At 54.1% G+C, this 24,803-nt stretch overlaps 2 protein-coding genes across 5 annotated transcripts; one reads left to right on the top strand and one right to left on the bottom strand.

Moving 5' to 3' along the window:
* Positions 1–477: 477 nt before the first annotated feature.
* Positions 478–7,657, top strand: PFKL (phosphofructokinase, liver type). Of its 3 annotated transcripts, XM_072867882.1 has the most exons (22): positions 478–606; positions 1,126–1,199; positions 1,294–1,371; positions 1,459–1,648; positions 1,850–2,015; positions 2,102–2,146; positions 2,243–2,351; positions 2,682–2,777; positions 2,870–2,962; positions 3,307–3,432; positions 3,537–3,601; positions 3,776–3,839; positions 3,924–4,070; positions 4,184–4,254; positions 4,370–4,457; positions 4,603–4,755; positions 4,913–5,077; positions 5,291–5,352; positions 5,712–5,823; positions 5,904–6,003; positions 6,134–6,239; positions 6,332–7,657. In XM_072867882.1, exons 1-22 carry the CDS (start codon positions 522–524, stop codon positions 6,477–6,479), a joined length of 2,343 nt encoding a protein of 780 aa, XP_072723983.1. In that variant the 5' UTR covers positions 478–521; the 3' UTR covers positions 6,480–7,657. The 3 variants fall into 3 exon arrangements, with proteins under 3 accessions (XP_072723983.1, XP_072723984.1, XP_072723985.1); XM_072867883.1 differs by lacking the exons at positions 1,126–1,199; positions 1,294–1,371; positions 1,459–1,648 and having other exon boundaries at positions 494–606; XM_072867884.1 differs by lacking the exons at positions 478–606; positions 1,126–1,199; positions 1,459–1,648 and having other exon boundaries at positions 1,319–1,371; positions 6,332–7,656.
* A 1,657-nt stretch (positions 7,658–9,314) lies between these two features.
* CFAP410 (cilia and flagella associated protein 410) lies at positions 9,315–16,674 on the bottom strand. Of its 2 annotated transcripts, none has more exons than XM_072868163.1 (7): positions 16,444–16,674; positions 16,003–16,021; positions 15,269–15,315; positions 14,227–14,456; positions 13,416–13,587; positions 12,658–12,751; positions 9,315–11,069 (listed from the first exon to the last, which is right to left on the bottom strand). In XM_072868163.1, exons 1-7 carry the CDS (start codon positions 16,518–16,520, stop codon positions 10,944–10,946), a joined length of 765 nt encoding a protein of 254 aa, XP_072724264.1. In that variant the 5' UTR covers positions 16,521–16,674; the 3' UTR covers positions 9,315–10,943. The 2 variants fall into 2 exon arrangements, with proteins under 2 accessions (XP_072724264.1, XP_072724265.1); XM_072868164.1 differs by having other exon boundaries at positions 9,315–11,033.
* Between the last annotated feature and the right edge of the window lie 8,129 nt (positions 16,675–24,803).

Below are 24,803 nucleotides of genomic sequence, written 5' to 3'. Positions count from 1 at the left end.
TGGGCAGGGACCCCGTCCCTGCTCCCCCCGGGTGATGCGGGAGGCCAGAGGGGACACAGTGGTGGGGGACCGCTCCAGGAGGAGAAGGGAGGGAGGGATGGAGGGGAGCAGACTTGCAGCACCACGCTGCACCCGTCGGGGCCCGGGGAGGCCGTCCAGTGCCGGTGGTCCCTGCAAGCACTGGTGCGACAGGACCCCCATCCTCGGAGGGATGCGACCCTCGGGATGCGGCATCGCCGTAGCCCCCATAATGGACTGGGCAGGGGAGTGGGGACTGAGAAAACCCTGCCTGGCCTCACTCCGTATGTTTGCTTTTTAATGATACGTAAAATAATTATAGATTAAAATTTAAAAAATATAAAATTGATATGAAAACATCCCTCTCGTCCCGCTGGCACAGCGTGGGCCAAGGGCGTGGCCAAGGGGCGATGGGCGTGGCCTCACCGGGAGGGGGCGTGCCCACAGGAGGGGCGTGTCTCCGAGGGGGCGTGGCCAGAGGCGCCGGTGCCGGGAGCGCAGCGATGGCGGCGGCGGAGCTGGAACGGCTGCGGATGGCGGGGGCCGGCATGGCCATCGCCGTCCTCACCAGCGGCGGCGACGCGCAAGGTGGGGCCCGGCGGGTGGAGGAGGAGGAGGAGGGGGGGAGCTCGGCCCCGGTCCCGCCCCGTGGGGGCTGCGTGTCCGTGTCCGCCCGGCCCCGCGGGGACGCGGCCCACGCTCCTCCCCGGGCTCCCGGGGCGGGGGAGCGGGGAGGGGGAACACTCCCCTCCCGTGTTCCCCCCGTGGGGGAAGGGTCGATGCGTCCCACCCGCGGCGCTTCCCTGTCCCCATCACCCCCGGAGCACCCTCCGAGGGAGGTCACGGGCCCCACGGGGGAACCCCCGTGGTGGGCTCCCCCCACCCAGGGATAAGCAGCTATTTCTAATAGGTCTTGCTCTCGGGCAGTTGCTCATCTGCAGCTCCCACCCGTGCACTGAGTTCCCCCAGTCTCTGCCTGCGTGGCTCCCCCTCCCCCCCCACTCGAGAGGACGCTTCAGGGTCACCTATAGGATCCAGTCCCCTATGGGGCACCCACCCTGTGCAGGGTCCCTTGGGGCCGCCCCAGCTCACGTCTTGCCTTTCCAGGGATGAATGCTGCCGTCCGTGCCGTCACCCGCATGGGGATATATGTGGGAGCCAAGGTCTTCCTTATCTATGAGGTTGGGGTACCCTCCCGCTCCCTGCCATGGGTGGGGGGGAACCGCCCCCCCTGTGCCGGGATACCCCTCACCTCCGCCCCCCGCCTCTCCGCAGGGCTACGAGGGGCTGGTGGAGGGGGGAGACAACATCAAGCAAGCCAACTGGCTCAGCGTCTCCAACATCATCCAGCTGGTGAGGCTCACCGGTGGGGCTGTGGGACCCTCAAATCCCACCCCCCAAATCTGCATGATGATCAATGTCCCCCCCTTATCTGTCCAGGGTGGGACGGTGATCGGCAGTGCCCGCTGCAAAGCCTTCACCACCCGTGCGGGCCGGCTGCGGGCCGCCCATAACCTGGTGGAGCATGGCATCACCAACCTCTGCGTCATCGGTGGGGACGGCAGCCTGACGGGTGCCGACATCTTCCGCTCCGAGTGGGGTGGGCTGCTGGAGGAGCTGGTCCGGGATGGTGTGTGAACCCCCCCTCCCCAAAACCTCTGCGTGGGTAGAGTGGAAGCATTCAAGGGGTGTTGAGGTCCAGAGGTCCACCCCATCACTATGACCCCCAGGGAGGGTTGGGCTCCTCTGCTGCACTGCAGGATCCAGCCCGATGCTGGGGGGGGCTGGGAGCACCCTAAAATAACCAGTGGCATGGCTGTCCCCCCCGCAGGGCAGATCAGCGAGGAGGTGGCGCGGGAGAACTGCCACCTGAACATCGTAGGGCTGGTGGGCTCCATCGACAATGACTTCTGCGGCACTGACATGACCATCGGCACCGACTCAGCACTGCACCGCATCATGGAGGTGATTGACGCCATCACCACCACGGCACAGAGGTGAGCAGGCTGGGTGCTGGGTGCTGGGTGCTGGCCCACCCCGGGGCATTGCACCCACCCTCCTTCTCCCACCCATGTCCTTGCAGCCACCAGCGGACGTTTGTGCTGGAGGTGATGGGCCGCCACTGCGGGTAAGCCCCCATGGGTGGGGAATCCCATTGGCAGGATGAGATGCTGCGTTTCAGGGCCGGGCCGGTGCCGGTGCTGCCACCGCTCTGTCCCCCCAGGTACCTGGCACTGGTATCCGGCTTGGCCTCAGGTGCCGACTGGCTCTTCATCCCCGAATCCCCTCCAGAGGACGGCTGGGAGGACCTCATGTGTGAGAGGCTTGGGGAGGTGAGCAGGGGGGTTCCTACGGTCTCATCCCTCTTTTTCTCCAGAGAGTCCCCACAGGGATCCAGGCTGAGCCCTGCAGCCGGTGCCCGGCCCCTGCGAAGCTTCGGGAGCTCCCACCATTGTCCCTGTGAAACGGGGCACTCAGCCGAGCGCAAATTCAGCCCTCGCATGCCAGGGCCAGTGCTGGCTCGGGGGCTCGGCCACCCAGAACCTGAGCCACCCCCCAGGCAGTAACTGATGGTGGGGGCGTGGGGGAGGAAGGATGCTCGGGCTTGGCTGCCGGTGAGTTTTGGCTAAGCTGTGGCAGCTGTTTTCCTCCCCTCGTGCCAGACGCGCAGTAGAGGGTCACGGCTCAACATCATTATCATCGCTGAGGGTGCCATCGACCGCAGTGGCAAACCCATCTCCTCCAACTACGTGAAGGACGTAAGTGCCTGCTCCGGCACCCGCTCCAGCACCTGCTCTGGCATGCGCAGTGACCAGCGGGTCCCCGGCGTGACGTCCTCTTTGCTCCGCAGCTGGTGGTGCAACGCTTGGGCTTCGACACACGGGTCACCGTCCTCGGCCACGTGCAGCGTGGAGGGACCCCGTCAGCCTTTGACCGCGTGCTGGTAGGTCTTGAGGGGGACACGGGGGGGACACTCTACAGAAAGGAGCAGGCAGCTAGGGAACCTCACTCCTGCCTTCCCTCTGCCTGTTGCAAAGGACTTGCCAGCTGGGATGAGGCTCAGACAGTCTCTGCAGGCTCAGCCCCACTGTGCCGGGCAGAGCGATGTGCCCGTTTCCCCTCATTTGCTGCAAATTTCATGGGTTTTTAAATAAAACTAGCAGCTCTCTGGCCATAAATCAGGCGTGCAAGCAGGCAAACGGTTTCCAAGCCTGTGGGAGCATCCCACCTGGCTGGCACGGGTGGCCCTGGTGTCAGGGGGTGGCGGGTGCCCCTTTCCCTTTGCAGAGCAGCAAGATGGGGATGGAGGCAGTGATGGCGCTGCTGGAGGCCACGCCGGACACCCCCGCCTGCGTGGTGAGCCTCTCGGGGAACCAGTCAGTGCGGCTGCCGCTCATGGAATGCGTCCAGGTGGTGAGTACCGGGAGGGATCAGACACGCCAGCCTGCTGGGTGGGGGTCCTGCTCTCCTCCCTGCAAGCGCAGGCATCACGGTGCTGCATCTTTTCCCCCCACAAGACAAAGGATGTGCAGAAGGCCATGGATGAGAAGAGGTTTGAGGAGGCCATCCAGCTCCGTGGAAGGTGAGGACAGGGGACCGGGATGGGGGAGACATCCCTATGGGGTGGCCAAAAGGACATGCTGGGATGGGGGCTTCTCCCTGGGGGGAAACGAGTGGCTTCTGCAGCCGGGGAGGGTGCCTCCCCATGCCCCAGAGTCTAGGTGTGCCTCAGGGCCACGCTGCCTTGTCCTTGCAGGAGCTTTGAGAACAACTGGAACATCTACAAGCTGCTGGCACACCAGAAGCCAGCGCAGGAGAAGGTGAGGAGGGATGGGGCCTGGCAGGGGTATGTCCCCACCTTGGGGACACACATCGACATGCCACCCCTGTCCCTGTCCCCACAGAGCCCCTTCAGCCTGGCCATCCTGAATGTGGGTGCCCCTGCCGCTGGCATGAATGCCGCCATCAGGTCAGCCGTGCGGATCGGTATCTGCCAGGGACACACCATCTACGTGGTGAGCGACGGCTTCGAGGGCTTGTCCAAGGGGCAGGTAAGGGGAATGGCGAGCCTGGGTGCCATGGGTTTCCCAGGGGGACAGGTTTGGGCTTGGAGGGGGATGGTAGGGTGCTCCCCCACCCCAAAACTGAGCACCGCTGCTTGCAGATCCGTGAAGTGGGCTGGCACGACGTGGCAGGTTGGCTGGGACGTGGTGGGTCCATGCTGGGCACCAAGCGGTAAGCACAGAGCTGGGGGGACCGGGGGATATAGCAGAGGGGACACCGCTGTCCCTGGGGATTATGGGGACCCCCTATCCTCACCCTATGGTCTCCCCTCTCCTCCCCGCCACAGGACACTGCCCAAGACTTGCATGGAAAAGATTGTGGAGAACGTGCGGAAATTCAACATCCAAGGGCTGCTGGTCATCGGGGGGTTTGAGGTGCGGGGGAATCCTCAGCCCTGTTTCAGTGGGGGCGGGGGTGGGCTGTCAGCATCCCAGGCGGTGCAGGCACCCTGGACCATCCCTTTTGGGATGCGGATCCGGCCCCAGGGCCAGCACCTCCCCAGCTCTCGGCTGCTTGCAGGCGTACGAGGGGGTGCTGCAGCTGGTGGAGGCCCGCGGGCAGTACGAGGAGCTCTGCATCATCATGTGTGTCATCCCTGCCACCATCAGCAACAACGTGCCCGGGACCGACTTCAGCCTGGGCTCGGACACAGCCGTTAATGCGGCCATGGAGGTGAGGGACAGGGCAGGGGGCAGCTTATGGGGCCGTCCTGCTCCACCAGGTCCCATCATGTGTTGTGATGACATGCGGGAATGAACCAGCATCCTGTCCCAGGCAGCAAAGATGGGTTTTCCTGATGTGACACCCCCACACACTTCTCCCGGCACAGAGTTGTGACCGCATCAAGCAGTCGGCCTCAGGCACCAAGCGCCGTGTCTTCATTGTGGAGACAATGGGGGGCTACTGCGGGTACCTGTCAACCGTCACCGGCATCGCGGTGGGCGCCGATGCTGCCTACGTCTACGAAGATCCCTTCACCATCCACGACCTGAAGGTGAGGAGGTCAGGGGGCCGCTTTCTGGCAGCATCGTTTGGGTAAAATAAGAAGGAAAACCAGGAAAGAGAGGGCTCTGGGGCAGGGCAGGATTTGGAGGAGCATGGCCAAGCCCCATGAAGCCGCTGGGTTGACATTAGTGGCACTTGGGTCCGAATGAGAAGACCAGAGTGACCCAGGATGGCTGACACCATCCTGGCATTCATCTTGCAGGCCAACGTGGAGCACTTGACTGACAAAATGAAGACAGATATCCAGAGAGGGCTGGTGCTGCGGTGAGTTGGGGACCCTTGGGGACATTTGCCGAAAAACCCAGCCCCACGGTGGAGACCAACGCCGGAGCTGAGCCCTTCCTGTAGCTGGAGAGGGTCCCTGGGCGTAGTGAGGTTCAGCGCGGTGGGCGCACAGCATCCTGCCCGAGGATGCCACACGGCCAGGGGGACAATCCTGTACTGGATGCCTCCACTGCCATCCCCACCCCAGCCCCAGGGTCCTGCTGGGGAGATGGGCTGGGGCTCTGGGCCTCAGGGAGAACAAAACAGCAAAAAAAAGGTGTTTAGGGGAGCTTGGAGGGACCCCCTGGGGCTGCCAGATTAAGGAGCAGCCCCCCAATCCCTTCCCTCTGTTCCCCCAGCAATGAGAAGTGCCACGAGCACTACACCACCGAGTTCCTCTACAACCTCTACTCCTCTGAGGGCAAAGGCATCTTTGACTGCAGGATTAATGTCCTGGGCCACCTCCAGCAGGTACAGGGGACAGGGCCACATGGGCCACCGCTGTCCTCAGGAGCTGGGTGGGCTTGACATTGCCATTTCTTTGTCCCCAGGGGGGAGCCCCAACCCCCTTTGACCGCAACTATGGGACCAAGCTGGGAGTGAAGGCAGTGCTGTGGATGTCGGAGAAGCTGCAGGAGGTCTACCGCAAGGGTGAGCCGAAGGCTGTGGGTCCCATGGTGGGGTAGGGGGAGGCTGGTGGCACTGGGCAGCCCCTGCTGCTCCAGGCTCAGCCACTCAGCCCCCGCTGAGGTGGTCATGGTTGGCTGTGTCTCCCTCCCAGGGCGTGTGTTTGCCAACTCGGGTGACTCTGCCTGCGTGATTGGGCTCAGGAAGAAGGTGGTGGCCTTCAGCCCTGTGACAGAGCTCAAGAAAGTCACTGATTTTGAGTAAGTCTCTGTCCCCATGCCCTGCCAGGTCCTGGGGGACCTTCCTGGGTTGTCCTCAGGGCCACTCGAGAGCCGTGTCCCCTCCTGTGCAGGCACAGGTTGCCCCAGGAGCAGTGGTGGCTGAACCTGCGGCTGATGCTGAAGATGCTCGCCAACTACCAGATCAGCCTGACAGAGTACATCTCGGGGAAGATGGAGCACGTCACCCGCCGCACGCTCAGCATTGAGAAGGGTTTCTAGTCCCACCAGCCTGAGCTGTAGCCCCCCATCCGCGTCCTCTCCCTCCCCACATGCTGCTCGGGGAGCACCGGGTCCCCCCTGTTCTCAGTAACCCTGTAGCTTTGCCACCAACCCCTTAAAGCAGGCAGAGCCTGGTCCTGCCTCCCAAAACAGCACAATCCTGCCCCAAATTGCTGGTCCAGGGTCTGGCCCCTGTGCAGGTGCAGAAAAGAGGTGTTGCTAGAGCCCAGCTGCACAGCCCAGACCCTTAATCATCCCTTAATAGTTTATTCCTCTTATTTAATGATGGCATATCTTGATTCCTTATTTAGCGACTTGACTGCCTGAGCCAACTGCTGCTTTTAGTCACCTGCCCTACATGCGGGAGGGGAGCTGAGGACGATGCGGTGCTGTCCCGGAGCGGGTAGGGGCTGGTCCCGGGGGCTTTCGGCTGCCCCACGAGCCCTAGTAAAGCTCCATCCTCCCATGGTGTTTGCCTGGTGGGGTGTCTCGAGGGCTCAGTGCAGAGCACTGGTGCCAGCAAGCCCCTCTTCCCCTGCCACCTTGCATGATGCTTGGCTGCAACTGTCACTGTGCGGCCCTGGGTGCTGTGCCCATCATCTCACTGCTGCTCTGTGACCCCCCAAATCTTGTACCATTCGCGGCGCTGCTCTCGTCCTCTAGAGATAAAACCTGCTGGAGCCAAACCTGCCTTGCTGGAGAATCATCATTGCATGCCGAGTCCCTGCAGAGAGAGCAGCAGGGGCAGACCTGGGCTGAGGACGGGGGACAGTCTCTGCAAACAAAGCCAGATAGTTTGCCAGAGCCATATTAATGCTGGGCCAGGAGGTTTCCCTGCTTTGTGTGTCCTCAAAGCCTAGGAGAGTGGGACCGTGGGTAGCCTCTCCCTGGCCAGGCTGCGGTGAGTGCAAGGTCAGCATCCCTCTGCGGGCAGGCTTCGCAATCCCAGAGAAAAATTGTTTCTCCCTTGTTTTGGTTCCCACCTTCAAAGAAAGCACAGAAGTGATTTATCAAGGCGATGTGTGTGTTTGTTAACGCAGTTTCTCAGGGTGGCTGCCAGCACGCCAGCTCCCGCGTGCAGTGCTTCGGCTTGGCTGAGCTCCACCGCGTTCAGCCGGTGCCAGACGGCTGCACGTAGCCCCTTTCCCAGGCCGCTTTCCTCTTGGGGCTTTCTGCTGATGGCTCCAGCCTCTGGGACATCACCAGCACCAGGATGCATCACGGTCTTTTGGGTCGAACATAAAGTTATTTTTTCCTCCATACAGAGTTGTCCTCAAGTGACAAGTCCCCCCTGATTTCAGTACTTTTCCCCTAGCTGGCCACGTTACTTGTTTTAGGCTCTGGATGAAGATGATAATTATTGTATCTTCCCTGCCAGAGCTGGACGCATGGAGAAATAGTTTTCCTTGCTGATGGAGGCAGCATTGCTGCTCTTCCTGGGTGAGTATCTGCTCTGGGGACTCCAGGCAGAGAACTGGCTCCTCCTCCCAGAGCCGGTGGGCTCTTCCACCATCTCATGTGCTACTTTTGAGGAGCCCCATCCAGCTCCCAAGCGAGACCCACCCCCACCCCCGTCAGCCACAGACCCCTGCACCACAGTTGTCCCACACACCTGACTCACCATCAGCCTCCAAGAGTCCCCAAGCATTCTTTGAAAGCAAGTCATGCTGAATCCATGCCCACGGGCAGACAGCCGCTGGCATTTTCCACAACTGGGAAACGTCTGCTCTTGCCACTCGATAGCCCCCACTGAGGCAGGTCAGGGCGAAAAGCAGGTCAGGCTGAAAAGCCCCACGGTTGTACCATACCGCAGGTGGAGCCTCATGCCTCAGCACAGCTGGCAGGCCCTGGGCATTCGGCTCCTCTCCAGCATGCATTTTCTCCAGCCTGGTGCTCTCAGCAGCAGGCAGGGCACTGGAGGGGCTGGCACAGCACCGCAGCCCTCCAGCAGCCAGGTTTAGGGTGTGAAGGCGGGGGGTGGTGTCCCCACACTCAGACCAGCTGCACATTTGGATGCACATGGGGACAGGGGTCACTGCAGCCCTAACACCTCATTTCCACCCAAAAAAAAGCCTGGAGTGCCAAATTCCTGGGGGGAGACCGACAGGCACAGCCCCACATCTCATGAGGGGCAACCACCCCATGCTCTGCCAGGATGAGCAGGAGGGCATGTGGTGACTGTGCACTCAGGCTCCCCAGCACATCCAGCCCAGCCCCAGCTTCCCCCTATCCCTGAAGACGAGGCAGAGCACAAAGCCATGAGCATCTTGCAGCGAAAGGCAGGCTGCCGGGTCCCCGGAGTGAAGAGGCATGAGCTGAAGGGGCCAACCTCCCCCGGCGCTGTGCCAAGAACAAGCAGGGTCACCCTGCAAGGAGTGGTCGGGAGCATCAAGGGCAGCTTGCCTGGCAGTGGGAGCACCCACACCAGCCAAGTATGACGAGCACGGCACGTAGGCGGCAAGCTCTGCTCAGGGACAGTAGTGCTGTTGGGGATTAACAGCCCAACTTCTCCAGCAGAGAGAGGAGGAACTGTGCCAGAGCAGCCTCAGGCCGTGGTGATTGCTCCATTAACCACCAGGCCCTGATGACAAATGATGACGCTTGCTTTGATCACTCTCCTCCAGCAAAGCTGAGGGGTCCAGCACGCCCAAACAGCAGCTCCCCTGTTCCCCGACACAGATAGGCACGACTTCTGCCACTGAGCAGGCTGTCGAGACAGCCTGGGAGAGGACCTGCCCTCAGCACAAGGGCAAGATGCAAACAAGATGACGGGTAAGTCTCTCGGGCCCTGGCTGGGAAGTCTGGTATATTATAAATCACACTCGCCATTTAAATGCAGCAGGGTTTAATGCAGAAGGCAAGAATCAGGTCATTTGAGGAATTAAAGGCATCAGCGATCTTCACCCAAGTGACAAGGGTCAAACCATGCCCCCTCCCACCAAGGTCAAGTAAACAGGCTTGTAGACACAGGGCTGTCACCATCCCCAAGGAGCGTTTCTTCCCGGCAGCACAACCCGGCACACAGAGGCTCAGATACCCGTACAAGCAGGGACAGTGGGGCCAGAGAAAGGCCACACTGCCCTGTGCAGCACTGGGGTCTACAGCTGAGTGGCACCGAGGGCTTGTGTCCTATCTCTTGGCAGCCATCCTGCCCAGGCAGGCTTTGCACCTCTGCATGAACAAGTGAGCTTTGCTCACCATCTCTTTTGCTTCCTGCACTCGGTGTGGACTGTTGGCAGCAAGAAGAATCCCAAATAGCACAGTGCTTTTGAAAAGCAGCCTTGCAGCTGCTCAGTGCAGTATCAACCAGCAGCAGAGGCGGGCGAGCCATTTCATGGGTCCAGCGAAGTGGGAGGGCACGGGGGCCCACAGCCCTCCTCCTGCTCCGCAGGGCTGACAATGCAAGCTGTGAACCAGACATAATGGAGCAATGCCCAGAGTCAGTTGTTCTCACTATGTTTGCTGAACCCCAGCCACAACTTACACGTCCTAGAGGGATAACTGGTTTTATTTGGTATGTCACAATGTTTTAGTTTGTATTTAACGGCTCTATAAAATCTTAGTAAATGCAGCTTTTTCAGTTGAAGAGAAACACCACCCCTGATGCCTGTGCAAACGGGACAGTAACACTTGGCTTTTTTTCCTCCTAACTGCAAAACGCACAGGAGCTTTTCACTCTGACGTTAAGTTTCCTTAAGCTGCTCTAATGCCTGCAGAGGCATGTGGGGGTGAGAGTAGAGCTGAGCATTCAGGATCTGGGAGACAGTAATTTCTGTTTCACCTAGGCTGCACCAAGCTTTTCTTTGGGCTGCCTGACAGCCAAGTCAGATGCTGCATGCACTAACAAGGACCAGAAGAAGTCGGGAGTTTAAGATAAATTAAGAATTTGACATTGACCTTCACAATCTGCACCAGACAGTTCTTGGTGATCATTTCAGGCAGTGTCTCCCCAACAGACTTCACAAAAACAAATCTTTGTGGTAGAATCTTTGCCTTCAGAGTCGGCTACACACAAACAGAGGCTGGCTGAGGGTTAGTCTGACAGGGAGCCACCGACAAGCAGCAACCTTTCTAGCTGTCAGCAGGCTTTGCCATCCCCCTTGGATCACACAGCACAGTAGCAGCCCTCACTGCAGCCCTGCTCACTTTTGCTTTGCTGATTCCCTTGCAGCTCCCATCAAACAGACCCAGCGACACGAAATACAAATGTTAGTGGAGCCTGCTACGCAAGCAGAAAAGCTCCTGAGAGCTAGATTGGGTGCTGCCAGCCCCAGCGTGATGTGCACAGCCAGGGGCAATGTCAGGAGCTATAGAGGCAGCCAGCAGCACCCTGTCCCAGCCCCTCCGCAGGGGAAGCGCAGTGGGAAACACCGAGGCTTTGTCTGTAGCCAGGTATGTGTGGAAAGAACAGCGCTGCGGGTCTAGGGCTGGCTGGTGCTCCAGGGAGGTTTGTAATGGGCACCGTCACTCCTCCTGCAGGTCCTTCTTTCGAAAGGCCTGGAGTCTCCTCCCCACCGTCTGCTGGACGATCTCCAGACCCTCCATGTCCAGTTCCTTCATGAGAAGCAGGATAGCATTCAGGACGTTGTTCTGTCGGAACACCACAGACACTGCTTTATACAAGCATGTTAATGCCAGGCTGGAAAAGGACACTTGATTTTCGAAGAGCTGCTCTTTCTAGGAACTCCACCACCACCACTGGCAATGGTTTGCAACAGCCACCTGCAGCTACAGGGACAGATCAACGAAGCCCTCGGGACAAACATGGGCAGAAACTGCATGTGACATGAGGCTAACTGGAATGCAGGACAAACCCGTCCACCCAGTCCCGCACAGAATGCCCACATGCCTCTGGCTCCTGGCCACCCTCCTAACTGGCTTCTTTAAGGAAAAGTGCATGCAAGAGCAGCTGCCCACTCTCTCCAGCATGACCACATGTGATGGGAAAGGACAGGAACCCTCTGACCTGAGGAATAAGAAGAGCTGGTAGAATCACGAAAGCATGAGCTGGAAGGAACACTTGAAGGTCCCCAGCCCAACCTCCCACTGACGCAGGACTACTGCCAACACCAGACCATGGCTCTGTCAAACCACATCTTGAAAAACTCTAGGGAGAGGTTCCACTGCCTCTCTAAATAACTGTCCTTCTAGGGAAAATCTTTTTCCTAATGTCCAACCTGAACCTCCTCTTGATTAATATTTTATTTTCCCAAAGGCCAGAGCCTGCAGTACTACTCATGGTGCTGCAAAGCAATACACTCAAGTACATTTAAAACATGAACAAAAGAGAGATCGCAGGCAACTAATATTAGAATGAGGCAGAATGTGCTCTAGATATCACCCTGCTGATTGAAGTGATGGCACTCAGCCCGGCAGACAGCAATTCCCAGCTGAACAGCCAAGATCCATGAGGTTCTTCTGAGGCTACACCATGGAGAGGTCTGAGGAACCACCCAAGCTTTCAGTTCAGCAGTCCTGTCTGTCAGGCCAACAGCCTGCCAGCTGCATTTCAGCTGCTGCCCAACTACCACATGTTCTTAGCACAACCCCAGTGAAGGGACACACATGAGCTTATGTGCAGACAGATCAAGAGGACAAACGTCATCAGGCTTTCTTTCCATTACATAATGTCTTAGATAGAATAGACTATTTCACTTGGAAGGGACCTACAATGATCATCTAGTCCAACTGCCTGACCAGTTCAGGGCTAATCAAGCTAAAGCATGTTGTTAAGGGCATTGTCCAAATGCCTCTTGAACACTGACAGGCTTGGGGCATTGACCACCTCTCTAAGAAGCCTGTTCCAGTGTTTGACCACCCTCTCAGTAAAGAAACACTTCCTCATATCCAGTCTCAACCTCCCCTGGCACAGCTTTGAGCCATTCCCATGCATCCTATCACTGGATACCAGGGAGAAGAGATCAGCACCTCCCTCTCCAAGTCCCCTCCTCAGGAAGCTGTAGAGAACAGAACAATGAGGTTGACCCTCAGCCTCCTTTTCTCCAAACTAGATAAACCCAAAGTCCTCAGCCGCTCCTTACAGGACATTCCTTCCAGCCCTACCACCAGCTTGGTTGCCTTCCTCTGGATGCATTCGAGTGCCTTAACATCATTCTTAAATGGTGAGGCCCAGAACTACATACAATTAAAAGCAATTTGGTCTTTAAAAGATACTCACTCTCTTCTTTCGGTTGCAGTCTGTCTCTCGAGGTGAAAAGGAGGAAAATTTATCCCTGGGAACAGGCTTCATACCAAGCTCCTCTCGAATTTTGCTAAAGAAGGGGAGGAAGAGCGAATGTTATTATGACCAGCTGGCAGAACCTTCCTCTGCCAGGCCAATCCTTTCTAATCATGGGCAACCATGCAAGAAGTATCTAACTGAAGGAATCAAGGCACATCTATTCACACACCACCTCTACAGACCACAACACCCCAAGCAAACCTCCTACATGTAGCAAGAGCCTCACAGCTGTAAAATGTAAACAAGCATGCTGCTACAAGGTGTCTGCTCACAGCCCCACCTGGGACAACAGATTCCCATGCCCCGATGCTAACTGGGACTGCAGACCGTGTAGCACTGCACTTGAACAACACACAGTGCCACAGCACTGACATGGCCAAAGCATGTCACAGAAGCAGAGCTAAGCAGGAATGGACTGGAGCTCACACTTCAGAGAGGATCCATCTCTGTCTGCACATGCAGCTGACACACTTGAGAGCAAGTACCCACCTACAGATGAGCCTGTTTTGCAGATAGAGAACCAGACCCACAAGTGCTATTAAACCAGCACAGCTCCACCACAGTAACTGGAACAACAGGAATTTGCACCAGCTGCAGGCCTGGCCCATGGAATATCAGGGTTGGCTGGCAGGGTCCTTTCATGCTACACAGGAGTTCAGCCCAGAAATCCTAACAGCTCACAAGCAAGCCCTCACTTTGTCTCCTCCAGACTGAAGTTCAGCAGTTCACTCTCAGTCTCCGTTGTGGATTCAGCAGCACTGGATTCAGCAGACTCAGGGCAGCCGTTTTCCATGCTCCTCCTGGCTGGTGGGGCCATGATCTCCTCACCATCAACCAGGGCCTGGGACAGTTCTTCCTCTGTCACAGCTGCAAAAGCCAAAACAAAACCCTGCTGCAATAAACTGCAGCAGTCCAGGAAGACAGCATCTGTCATGAGGAATGTACTGCTGCTGCAGAGCTATACCGCAGGGGTTTGGGTTCAAAAATTGTCCTTTGTACTGGCCTTTTGCTTTCATCCTCCTCCTGCAGTAAAAGCCGTGCAGGAAAATGCCAGCAGCCATCACCAGTCAGTCTCTCAAAGTGGGAAAGATATCAAGGAGGGATGCAAACATGCTTTGCCATTTCTTGTCTCTGGAGAAGGCTCCAAAAGCCACCAAATTACTGCTACGAGATGGAAAAGCTTCTCATTTTTTTATGACAGCAGATCCAATTACAGAATCTGTTTTGCCACAGCAAAGGAGAGCTCTCTAAAAAACCACTAATTAGTGGTACTGTCTCAGCTATAATGAGGCTCTCTCAGCTAGTGTTAACTCTGGCACTGCAGGGAAGGGAAGGGAGAAAACAGCTTAGAAGGGGTGGATCTTGCAGAGGGGACGCTGAACGTCTAACAAATCCTGACTCAAGGAATAGTCAAAGGACACCTTAACAAGAGGAACCAACACGTCACTGGTTTCCAGTTCACCCTGCCCATGGCCTGGGGCTGTTCGTTTACCTGCAAACACCCACCTTGGTTATCAAGCTTCTGCAGGCTTGGTAGGTTACGCAGCACCGTCATTCGGTAGCGGTGGGGGTCCGACCCACAACAGGGATTTTCAGACAGCCACAGGACCCTCAGGCGGGGTAGGTTTTTGAGGTAGAAGAGCTCATTTAGGCTTGCAATGTTGTTCTTCCTCAGATACAGTTCACTCAGATTCTGGCACTGATTCAGTGGCTCAAGGTCCGAGATGCCATTCACACTGAAGAGAGATTGTGGGATCAGAGACCAGTGAGCACATCCCTCCCTCGCTGTACTGTTCAGGTGGGAGCACAGCAGCCCCTGTAGCACAGTGGCTTTCCAGCCCCCTTTCCTGCAACAGCTTCACTCAGGAGCCTCACCCCAGCACAGCACAGCAAGGGGCATTCAGGGGCCTATGGCTTTGCACGGAACAAAAATACAGCATTTCACCTTTTTAAACAGAGGAAAGAATTAAAAAAAGCAGGCTCTCCTCTCTGAAGATGACAAACAGCTTTTGCTTACCCCAGACACCCACCACACTTGCACCCTCTTCTGTAGCAGTTTCTCAGACTCACTGAAGGAGAACCCATATAAGATTCCCAAGCTAAAAAGCTCAAATTCGCAGACAGCATTGGCTCCATGGGATCCCCAGGACAGGTGAAGGATGGGTGTGTTGGTGGGGAGGCTTACAGAAACAAAAAGCTTTGCGAGATCCAAGAAGCATTTCAACAAGCATTCTGCAAACTGGCCCTATATGGAGGCCCAGAAAATCCCATCCAAACTATGGAACAGGACTTAGGGAACAACAATCCTAAAAGGTTTTAATACTTCTCGAAACAGGGATTGTTTTCTCGAGTGGGAAAGGTGCAGAGGAGCTAGCAGAAGAATAATCATTTCTGCATCTCTGCCACTTGAGAAATCAGGCATGAAGAGCCAGGCAGCTGGCTCAGACACACAACCACAGAAAGCTGGTAAGAAACCCAAGGCAAGCCACAGCCCTATGAGAAAGGCAATTTCCCTTGCCCTCTCCAAGGCGAGCAGCCTGACATTCACCTGAACGTGATCACCTCGATGTTGGGCAAATCCCGGCATATCGATATCTGGGCAGGAAGAGACAGAAACAGCAAGTTGGCACTCCCCCCCCCAAAAAAAAATAAAAGCCATTTAAAACAAACAATCAAGATAAAAGCAAGAACAGGAATTTAGGTTTGCTTCGGTCTAACCCAGGTTTAACACCACGAGAGAGATTTGCTGCCACAGTCAGTGCAGAGTCAGCAGCTCCTCCGCTCTCTCCGCCCAGGAGTGAAAGCACAGACACCAGCCAGCACCACGTTGCTCTTCAGCTCCAGCAACTCTGCAGTCTCCGAGATGGTTTTCCAGCCACCGCACACAAGAAGGGATCCCTCTTACCCCAGACAACCCTTTCCTAACGAGAGTATGTCATCCAAAGTCCCAAACAGATGCGGTAGGACTCAGGGTCCTGCCCTCCGGGGGTCCGTGCAGGCTGTCGGAGAGGAATTTTCCAAGAACTCTCTGGAAACAACATCAACCCCTATTTTTTTTTTTCTATGAGATGCTAATCAATCCTGAAAAGCACTGCAGCTCACTGGTACCAGGCCAGCCCAAACCCAGGCCCGCACCTTCCTCAGTGCCCCATCAACCCCATTCCCTCCCTGCTCTGCCTGCCAGCCTTCACGCGGACCGCAGGCTGGGGCTCCACAATGGCAGCTGGGAGCCATGGGGCCCCTCCTCACTGGCAGGATGGGAGCAGGCTGTGCAGTACTTACATCCGTCAGGTGGCTGCCCCTGCAGGAGGAAAGCAGGGGGTCACTGGGAGCACGGCATGGCCCAGCCACCCACCCACTGCCCCCACACCCGGGCTGCACAGCCCTAGGCCCTGTGCCCCCACTGCCTCCATCCACCAAAGCTGTTCTGACACGTCCCACCATGGGCCTCGCTGTTCCCCCCCACCAGGCCACCTGCCCCCCCAACCCTGTCCTTTGCCTGTCCCCCTCCCCAGGCCTGCCTCCTCCCCTCAGCCCCAGGCCTGCCCGTCCCCTCACCCAGGCCTGCCTGCTCCCCTCACCCAGGCCTGCCTGCTCCCCTCAGCCCCAGCCCTGCCTGTCCCCTCACCCAGGCCTGCCCGTCCCCCCAGGCCCAGCACCCTCTCAGGCCCAGCACCCTCTCCGGCCCAGCTGCTCTCCGGGCCGTCCCCCGCTGGCGCCCACCAGCAGTTGAGGCGGCGGACACCGTCGAGCGCAGCGGCCTTAGCCCGCGCCAGCACGGCCGCCCGCGTCAGCCTCATGGCCGGGCAGCGGCGCCGCCGCCGTCGCCGCCGCCGCCGTCGCTAGGGGCGGGACCCGCCGCCCGCGCAGGCTCCTCCCGGCCGGGCCGAGCCGGGGCGGGCTGTGGCACCGGAGCTAGCTGGGCATTGCCCAGCCTTCCCTTCCCCAGCCTACTTCCGGGGGCCAGCGGGCGGGAGAGAGGCCGCCCACGCAGGGCAGGCCGTGAGCTGGGGACCGGCGGCAGCCATCCGGACCCCCTGGGTCTCCTGCTCGGGCTCTGCCTACTCTGAATTTAGCTGTCTCGCCTGCACAGGGCTAGGTGCCCTGAAGCTCCCTGAGGTGCAGTTTTATGTAATTACTTCATATTCACTTGTAAATTTTATTCTTCATTTCATTACATCTTATTAGAGACTGTTTCGTACATACGGATATATATTTTACGGATATATATTTATATCTAACTTTACGCGTGAGTATATATACCCTTATATCAACATATATATATATGAAGTGTGCATAAATAAAGTATATATTTATACCTAATTCTACACTGCCTTATATATTAACATGTAGAAAGAGGTAGCACTGCTGATTGCACTGGTCCCAGGAGCCCCGAGGCCAGTCCTCCTCCACCGTGTTTTGGGGTAAAATTGCTGTGATGTACCTCCATTTTGTAGCTTCAGGGGCTTAACACGCAGCTTTGCTGGTTGAACTGGGATAACTGCAGGGCTGCAGAAGCGGCGCAGTTAGCAAAGGCAGTCCAAAATAAGGGATTAGTGGGGAGTTTCCTCATGTTTTTCTGCATGTTTCTGCCTTATTCAGCAACAGAAACAACTGCAGGATGGAGGCTGGTGGTTAGTTGTTTATCCTGGTGGTTTTTGGGTAAGCAAAGGGCCGAGAGATGCATTTATTGGGATTATTGGGCATGCGCTTTTCAGGAAAAATGTGGGATAAGCGGGTTAGGTACATCATCCCTCTGCATTTTCTTCTTTCTGTCTCTCAGCACTGGGCTGCCGTCACACCCGTGGACAGCTAGCCGGGAGCTTGGGCTGGGAGGTCAGAGCGCAGGTGTTGCACTGAGGTTTTTAGAGTTGGATATACAAACACATGGAGGCAGTTGAAGCAATTTTTTGAGTTCTTGACTTTTCTGTGTGCAGCTGTTCACAGGCCAGCTGGCGAGGTGGCTGCTGAGACACAGGATTTGGCCGCTTGGGCCACGTGTCAGTGAAGGCAGCTGCAGGATGCGAATCCTTGGCATCGCAGGAGGAACAGCAATGTACATGGCTTTACTGTACTTTCGTTCTCCAAATCCTGGGCTGTTTTCACTTCCAGTGGAATATGGAAACACCCAAGCACGCTTTCAGCTGCCTGGCTGCACAATCCCAGCCCCAGCCGTGCTTTGCGGCACTGTTGGAAGCGAAGCCTGTCCCTGAAACAGGCTAAGTAGATTCTAAGGAATCTTCTCTAGATGCCACAGAGAGATTTTCATACTCATCTCACTGACAAAAGTACAGTTCAGTCAGTTTAAACATACACATCCTCCTCTCTCTGCTCTGACACCTCTCCTGTGACTGAAACATGCACAAAAGATCGTTTCGTTCAGGTTAATTAAATAAAATCTATTTTAATCCCCAGTATAATATTGCAGGTAGTATCAATAATAATCCTAGGCAAACCTCCTCCCCGGTCTTCTAAAAAGCTTAAATAATGCATATAGACTTGTAAAGTGCATTAAAGTAGCAGCCTGGAGAGAAGAACAAAAGAACCACTGAGGTCTGAGACCACATGGCCTCATAAGGCTGCGTATGATCATCTACAGTCCCTGGCATGTCCACCTCCCGCTCGCAGCCCTGCAGTGTCACCTAACAGATCTTTCAAGGCTCCAGTGCAGAGATTGAATCTCCCTGCCGCAAGCTCCCCAGGCTCTCAGCTTGTCTCATACTCAGCTGTGATGAGGTCTGACTTCCCCATTAATTCCTGGTGGTGGGTTCTGCTCGCTTCTTGGCTCCATGTGAGCAAGAGAGCTAAAAGCTCTTTGTACACTTGGGCTAATATCTAGAGTATCTTCAGTTTGGTCTGCACTATGTGGTAGCCACATGTTTTCTTCCCAGCTCTATATCAGTGTTTTATATAATGAACCTATTATCGCTTGTTTAATTGCTTTGTGGAGGGTCCAGGAAAGCCACTTCTTTCACATAATCCTTATGTGTATTTTCTCATTTCAGAAAAGCTCTTTTTTCTGATCAGTAGCTTTGGCTGTGACCCGTGATTCCTCCATGCAGTGTCTCCTGGCTTACTTGTAATGCCCACAGCAGCTTCAGAAAGAGTTGTTTTGAACCCCTGAGCATCCTGGCTACTAAACCAAACCTTCCCTGGACATGCTATGGGATTGCTGTTGGTGTATGAGTCACGGCAAAGGGAATTTGAAGGAGCTGGGAGCTGCCACTGATGATGATGACAAGAAGTGCTTGCTGGTAGTAATCCTGAGCGTCATCGTTGCTGCCAGCATCAGCACCTGCCCCTGCTGCCAGTAGCAGTCTCACCTCCACACTGCTCTTCATGCTTGTCACCACCATCACCTATGGGGTATCTGCCATCACAGTTATCAGTGGTTACTTCCTCTGTTGACCACGGCGGTACTCACTAACATCCCCATGCAGGTGGCAGTGCCCGTATGGACACCTTCCTCTTTCGTGCTGGCAGTAGGCAGCCTCACTGCTGCAGCTGGGAGGGCAACCAGAGCCACCTCTCTTGGTGCTACCCCACTTGCAACAGTGATATCTGATGACAGCAGTTTTATGTAGAAGCTGATCCATACCAAGCACCATCCTGGTTAGGAAGAGCTGTTAAATGGGGTAGAAGGAGCAGGATGGATTTGGGGGAAGCATTCAGAGAACCTGTTTTATCCTCCTGGTATCACCAGAGAGGTGGTCAGCACTCCTGGAGATGGGCTCTGCTCCCTCCCCTCCTGCGTGGTGTGTGGCAGGGAAGGGCCAGCATGCCTTCAGGGCAGCCACTGGGGTGTTCTTGGGAAAGCCCCACTTGTTTGAAAACTTCTCAGCAGTTGTCTCTGGGTGGCAAGTTGTTCCTGTAACTGCTCCAACGTAACTTAGCATCATGGCAAGCTTGACCATGTTGTGGTTCAGAGGATGCTCTGCTCATGGCAGCCCTCCAGCAGCTATTCCACCCACAGGACATTCCCTCTGTGCAACTGTCACTGCTCTGGGTTCAGCAACACCAGATGGGATCACTGTTTAGATGTTGGCAGGAAATGCTGTGGTTTGGTAAGAGCTAATAAAAAAATCCTGTCATCATGGAGACAGACATGTCACCATAGACCTACACAGACTCCATCAGAGGCTCAGTTTTCTCTTTGGGAAGCGTCCTTTTCAGCCCCTCTGAAGAGCCAGCCAAGAGGAACACCAGTGTCTACAAGACACTGCCAGACCCAGTGAAGGAGATGAGCACTCCTGGGTCTCTGTTTGTGCCAAGTTGGCAGAGGAGCTTCTGCAGAAATTCTGGAAAAGAGCTTTGGAGAGGAATTCCAGGAAAGCTCCTGCTACCTACAAAAGGGAGGAGCAGCAGAGATTTTCCCATATGATCACACCAGCATTAGCACGGTTTCAGTGGAGAGCTGTATGGACACCATGACAAGTGCTCGTGAAGCCACCTTGGGACATCACATAGCTCCAGTGATATGACCAGGATGAGGGATTTCACGACAGCCAAGACCCATCTAACCCAAGAAATACGAATTCTCAAGACAGCCATCCACAGTAAAAGGAAATCAAACCAGGCCACTTCAATTAGCAATAGCTTAAAATTACATCTCTGTCATGTCAAGCTAAAACAGAAAGCATTAAATCGAGAACCTGCAAGCTATTTCTGTAGGAAATTGCTATATTATTAAAAGCCAGTCTCATCAGAGCAGCTTGCTGTCCTCATAACCAACTGCATAGAACAAGTATTCAATTTACTGTGCAGACTACAAAATTAAGAGTGAGGAGGCAAAGGCCACCAGATACATGGAAGACTTCTTTCTTCAGACTCTTCTTCACTCCTGTGCAGGAGTTCTGTCAGTATTTCTTTCCTTTGTTTTATACACTGTCATTATACCAAGATAGAAATGGCACAGCAGCATCGCTGTGCTGTTGCAGTCTGGATTTTAGTGCTTTGCTGTTTTGACAGAGCTAGTCCCTGTTTACAGCTGAAATGCCAAAATAAGGAGCATCTGCAATTTCTACTGCTCACAGCGCTCTGCAGAGATGGTTATTATCAGTTCCTTTTGTCAATAATACACATCATATGAATACATTTACATGGGAATTGGGATCCTCTTGATTTGTGTATAATCAAAGTAAAATATTACGCTTCTTTCTGCAGAGCGTACGATGCTGTGAGATTCACAGGAAGGAGCCTGAAGGGAACAGGGTGATATGTCCCTTCCTTATAAAGAGACCAAAAAACATGCAAAAAGGGCAGAACATTAGACTCAAGGTGGGTCAGAAAGCTCCCTCTTGCTTTCCTCCTTTCTGAAGGGAAAAACCCACAGAATTAGCAAAGCAGAGCAAAGGGAACCAAAACACAGCAGGAGCTGTAGTGCACCGACTGCAGTCAACTTACTGCAAGGGGGGGTGGATAAAATAGCAGGTATTGGGGAAGACAGAAAAGGGAAAAAAGCAGAGAAATCCTTCAAAAGGGTTTATTGATCATTGCAGACATGGGTGGATTACAGCACCAGCACTACAGCCACACATAATGCTCTAGATTGTGAAGTCACAACCAAGGGGAAAACCTGTTAGTTTTTAAAATTACATTTTAAAAAGGACCTGGAGAAGAGCACAAGGAGGTAAAGGGAGTTTAACCAGCACTGTCTTCTCCACCCGGATCTGCCAAGGACAACGTCGCTTTGCAGGGGAAATGTCCCTTGCAGCCTGCTTGTTTTACCTCTCAATCCCGCTCCTTCCTCACATCCCCCATTAGGAGGTCAGTGTCATGCAAGAACAAAGATTAAGTGAAGATTAAGAATATTTAAGTGAAGATTAAAGATGAAGAACAAAGAGTAAGTGAAAAGTCCTAAGTAGAAAACACCTGTTTGTGGCAAGGAGCTGCTGTAATAGCTCCCAGAACAGCACTTTCACTCTGTCCAGCAGCCGGAATTACGTATCATCCCCAAAATTGATCCTGAGTGGAGCAGAGTGGCTCATGTCTACGCTGCTCAGATCTCTGGAGCAGACTGGGCTGCCCTTGCTGCTTCAAAATCATCTCTTGGTGGTAACCTTTTGGCTGTTCCCCAGCTGGGCAAAGTACTAAAGTCCATCCATAGGTCTCAATGCTGCTGCAGTAAGGTGGGCTTGGCGTTGTTTGGACTGCCGCTGTTTGCGTTAGCCATATCTGTGCTGATCGAGTTTGACTTTTTGGTGTTAGTATTTTCAGGGTTTTTTTTCAACAGATAATAAACAAAGGAAAAAACGAAAAAAACAAAGGTGGAAGTTCCTTAAATTCCTGATTTCAAGTACATTTGAATATTTTTTTATAATTCTACCAACACAGTTTCTTTTCAGGATTGATGGAATGAAAGTCACCTGATACATTTGATATGTTTTTATCAGTATTTTTCTGTTCCTGATCAGCTGTCGTACCAAATTAGCAAATTACATGCTAATGGAATTTGTACACGCTGGGCACAGTACAAATGCAATAGCTCTTGTAAAACATGTCGAAAATGAAAGGTTTTTATCCTGTGCTGTTTAAAGCTGCTGAGCAAGAACGATGAACCGCCTATGATCAGCTTCGAATGACTAACAGATATCATATGTAATTCCAGTAAAGGAAAAATCCACTCCCATGAGTAATGCAAGATGAAGAAAAATTTTTATTTTGACAAATGGATCTTTATGATGTAAAAGGCAAATAGCAATGCTCACTCAGGGGCTGCTAATTCTTTGGCATTTGCTTACTGAATTACAGCCTATGAAAAAATCTGCACTTCTGAAAGTTTTGAAAATATATTTTTTTTCCCAGCGGCGCACTCTGATTCAAGATGTCTGCAGCTGCAGAGCCAACCTGACAGCTCCCTGCTCCCCCTCTGCCTCTTTTTGCCCCTGCACTGCCCTGCACAGCACGCCAGCACACTTAGTAGAGCACACAGAAACCACATTAAGGGGTGAGCCAGCTCAAAAATTATTAGTGAACTGGCATTAGACAGCTCTGCTGCCAAGGGTGATGGTCCAGTTTCTCAAACAGCTTTTCAGTGGCAGTGCGGGTGTGAGCTCCCACCACCATCTCACTGTACCCCTTCTTCCTGGCTGTGTGCTACCCAGAACTGTGCCAGACCAAGCACTTGTGGAGCTCTTCGCTGGCAGGGGATCGGAGAACCGATCCTAAGAATAACCTTTTTCCCTGAGCACCGGCTCACCTTGCCGCTGAAAGAGCAGATGGAAACGAGCACAGAGAAGACAGTCACTGCTTGAACCTGAGTCATGTCTAAGCATGCTCTGAAACCAGAGTGCACAATCTCAGCTGTTTGTAGATTTTGGTGGGTCTCTTCTGAGGAATGAGTTGCACCTGAAGATGATATAGCATGTGTGAGACAGACTGCTACTTTAGCTGCACAAGTGGCTTTTATAAAATCGGACTGGAATATGGCCATGGAGAACATGGTCAGGAGTCCCACGAATGCATATTCACGTCATAGAAATGCAAGCTGGAAATGGCCCAAGCAAACCAGAAGACATCTCTTAAATCCAGTTGCGCTCCCCGCACAAAGGGAAAGGAAGGGCTGCATCTCTGGGTGCCTCTAGTAGCAGGGAGATAATCTCCTTGGGATCATCTCACACATCTGCGTCACTGTTGCAGAGGCCGATAACAGTGGGCTCAGATATTTGCCGAAAGGTAGGTTTGCTTAGGTAGCTCTTGGTTGACCAAGTTTAAATGTGAATAGAAAGGATCAGAGTGCTCTCTGATCGGCTGTCCCTTTTCCTTTGTGCCCTGTTCTCCTGCTCAGAGCATTTTCAGGAGCGTTGGGGTGCCTGCCGCCACTGGGACAGGGGAGCTGCAAGAGGCCCTCACCCTTGGCAAACTCCAGCCGATTTATCCCCAGTGGTGTCTCCTCAGTCCCACTGGTGAAGAGCTCAAGGAGGGCTGGCCAGACCCTGCGGGTCAATGCCTGGTTCTGCAGCAGGTGTTGAGGGGAGAGATTTGGCTTTTACAATCACAGGACCCTCTCTGAGGGTTGAGGACTGCCTAACTTTATAAATATAGACCAAGGGCTGGAAAACAAATGGCCGGTAGACTTTCTGCAACAAAAGCAAACCAAAGGAGATTCCCTGTAGAGTTCAGGTGCTTTCAGTCAAAACTCTCTGCCACGCATTTTGGGTGAGTGTTACGGTTTCTAAAGACAACCCAGAACTTCGATGTCATGCTTCTGAATATTAGCCAGCTTTGACAGCTCATGTCAAATTTCTCTCCCTGCCCCGTCAGTACAAGATGCTCCTTCTCCCTCTTCTGTTACAAGCAGCATACAGGGAAAACTGATTTTCCTGAGCTTGAGTTCTCAGTGATTCAATAAACACAGTGGTGCTTTCTGTGACTATATCCTTCCACCCTTGCTTAGGACTTTATACAGCACAGTGTATCACTAACTGTGCTATAATGCCAGCAAAGCATTGAGATGAAACCATCGAAAAGTGGCATTAAAAAAAGCTGTGGTATCTTTAAATCAGCAAAAGCTCCAAAAATACTCTTTGCCTTCCTCTTTGGTTAATAAATTCATGTTTGTGTTCTGGGGCTGGGAGGGAGAGGGAAGGCAGCCAAGCAGCCTCCAGCTTGTCTCTTCTCATGAGTGTCAAAGCTAATAGAAACGGAGCTGGAGTGCCCCCGGGCGTTTCAGGAGTCATCACCTGGAAATCTGCAGTGCTGGAGCTGCTCTCCACACATCAGAGCTCACCGACGTTTAAAGCTGTCAGTCAAATTGCTGCCTTCACTTTGCAGTTTGCCATCAGCCTGTTGTCTGGCGTTTTCAGTTTTACTGCTTGAGCATGTTGCTGCCACCTTTTAAATCTGTGTGGCAAATGGCGCTGGGAATAACCTCAGCAGCAAAAAATCCACAGTTAAAAGAAGTACTGAGCTGTTCAGCTCTCTGCCTCACTGCTCGTTTAACAGCACAATTTGCAGGGGTGTGTAGAGCTTTATCCCAACTCTCACTATACAGAAAATGTATTTAAGTGAAGAAAAATAATTGCTGCTGCATGTCAGATGGTTACGGGAGCAGTTGTGGAGTGGGATCGCATCCTTCAGCGGCA

This window comes from Ciconia boyciana, chromosome 7 (genome assembly GCF_034638445.1).
Source record: "Ciconia boyciana chromosome 7, ASM3463844v1, whole genome shotgun sequence".
Taxonomy (NCBI): domain Eukaryota; kingdom Metazoa; phylum Chordata; class Aves; order Ciconiiformes; family Ciconiidae; genus Ciconia; species Ciconia boyciana.
This window is presented reverse-complemented; position numbering and strand designations above follow the sequence as displayed.

Excerpts from the sequence above, each read along its gene's own strand:
- PFKL (XM_072867882.1), top strand. The coding sequence starts at position 522 with ATGGCGGCGGCGGAGCTGGAACGGCTGCGGATGGCGGGGGCCGGCATG. Across the intron at positions 1,649-1,849 it reads GGAGGAGCTGGTCCGGGATG|GGCAGATCAGCGAGGAGGTG; the intron begins GTGTGTGAACCC and ends TCCCCCCCGCAG. Across the intron at positions 5,078-5,290 it reads TCACCATCCACGACCTGAAG|GCCAACGTGGAGCACTTGAC; the intron begins GTGAGGAGGTCA and ends TTCATCTTGCAG.
- CFAP410 (XM_072868163.1), bottom strand. The coding sequence starts at position 16,520 with ATGAGGCTGACGCGGGCGGCCGTGCTGGCGCGGGCTAAGGCCGCTGCG. Across the intron at positions 13,588-14,226 it reads GCAGAAGCTTGATAACCAAG|CTGTGACAGAGGAAGAACTG; the intron begins GTGGGTGTTTGC and ends TGGCTTTTGCAG. Across the intron at positions 11,070-12,657 it reads ACTGCAACCGAAAGAAGAGA|AACAACGTCCTGAATGCTAT; the intron begins GTGAGTATCTTT and ends GTGTTCCGACAG.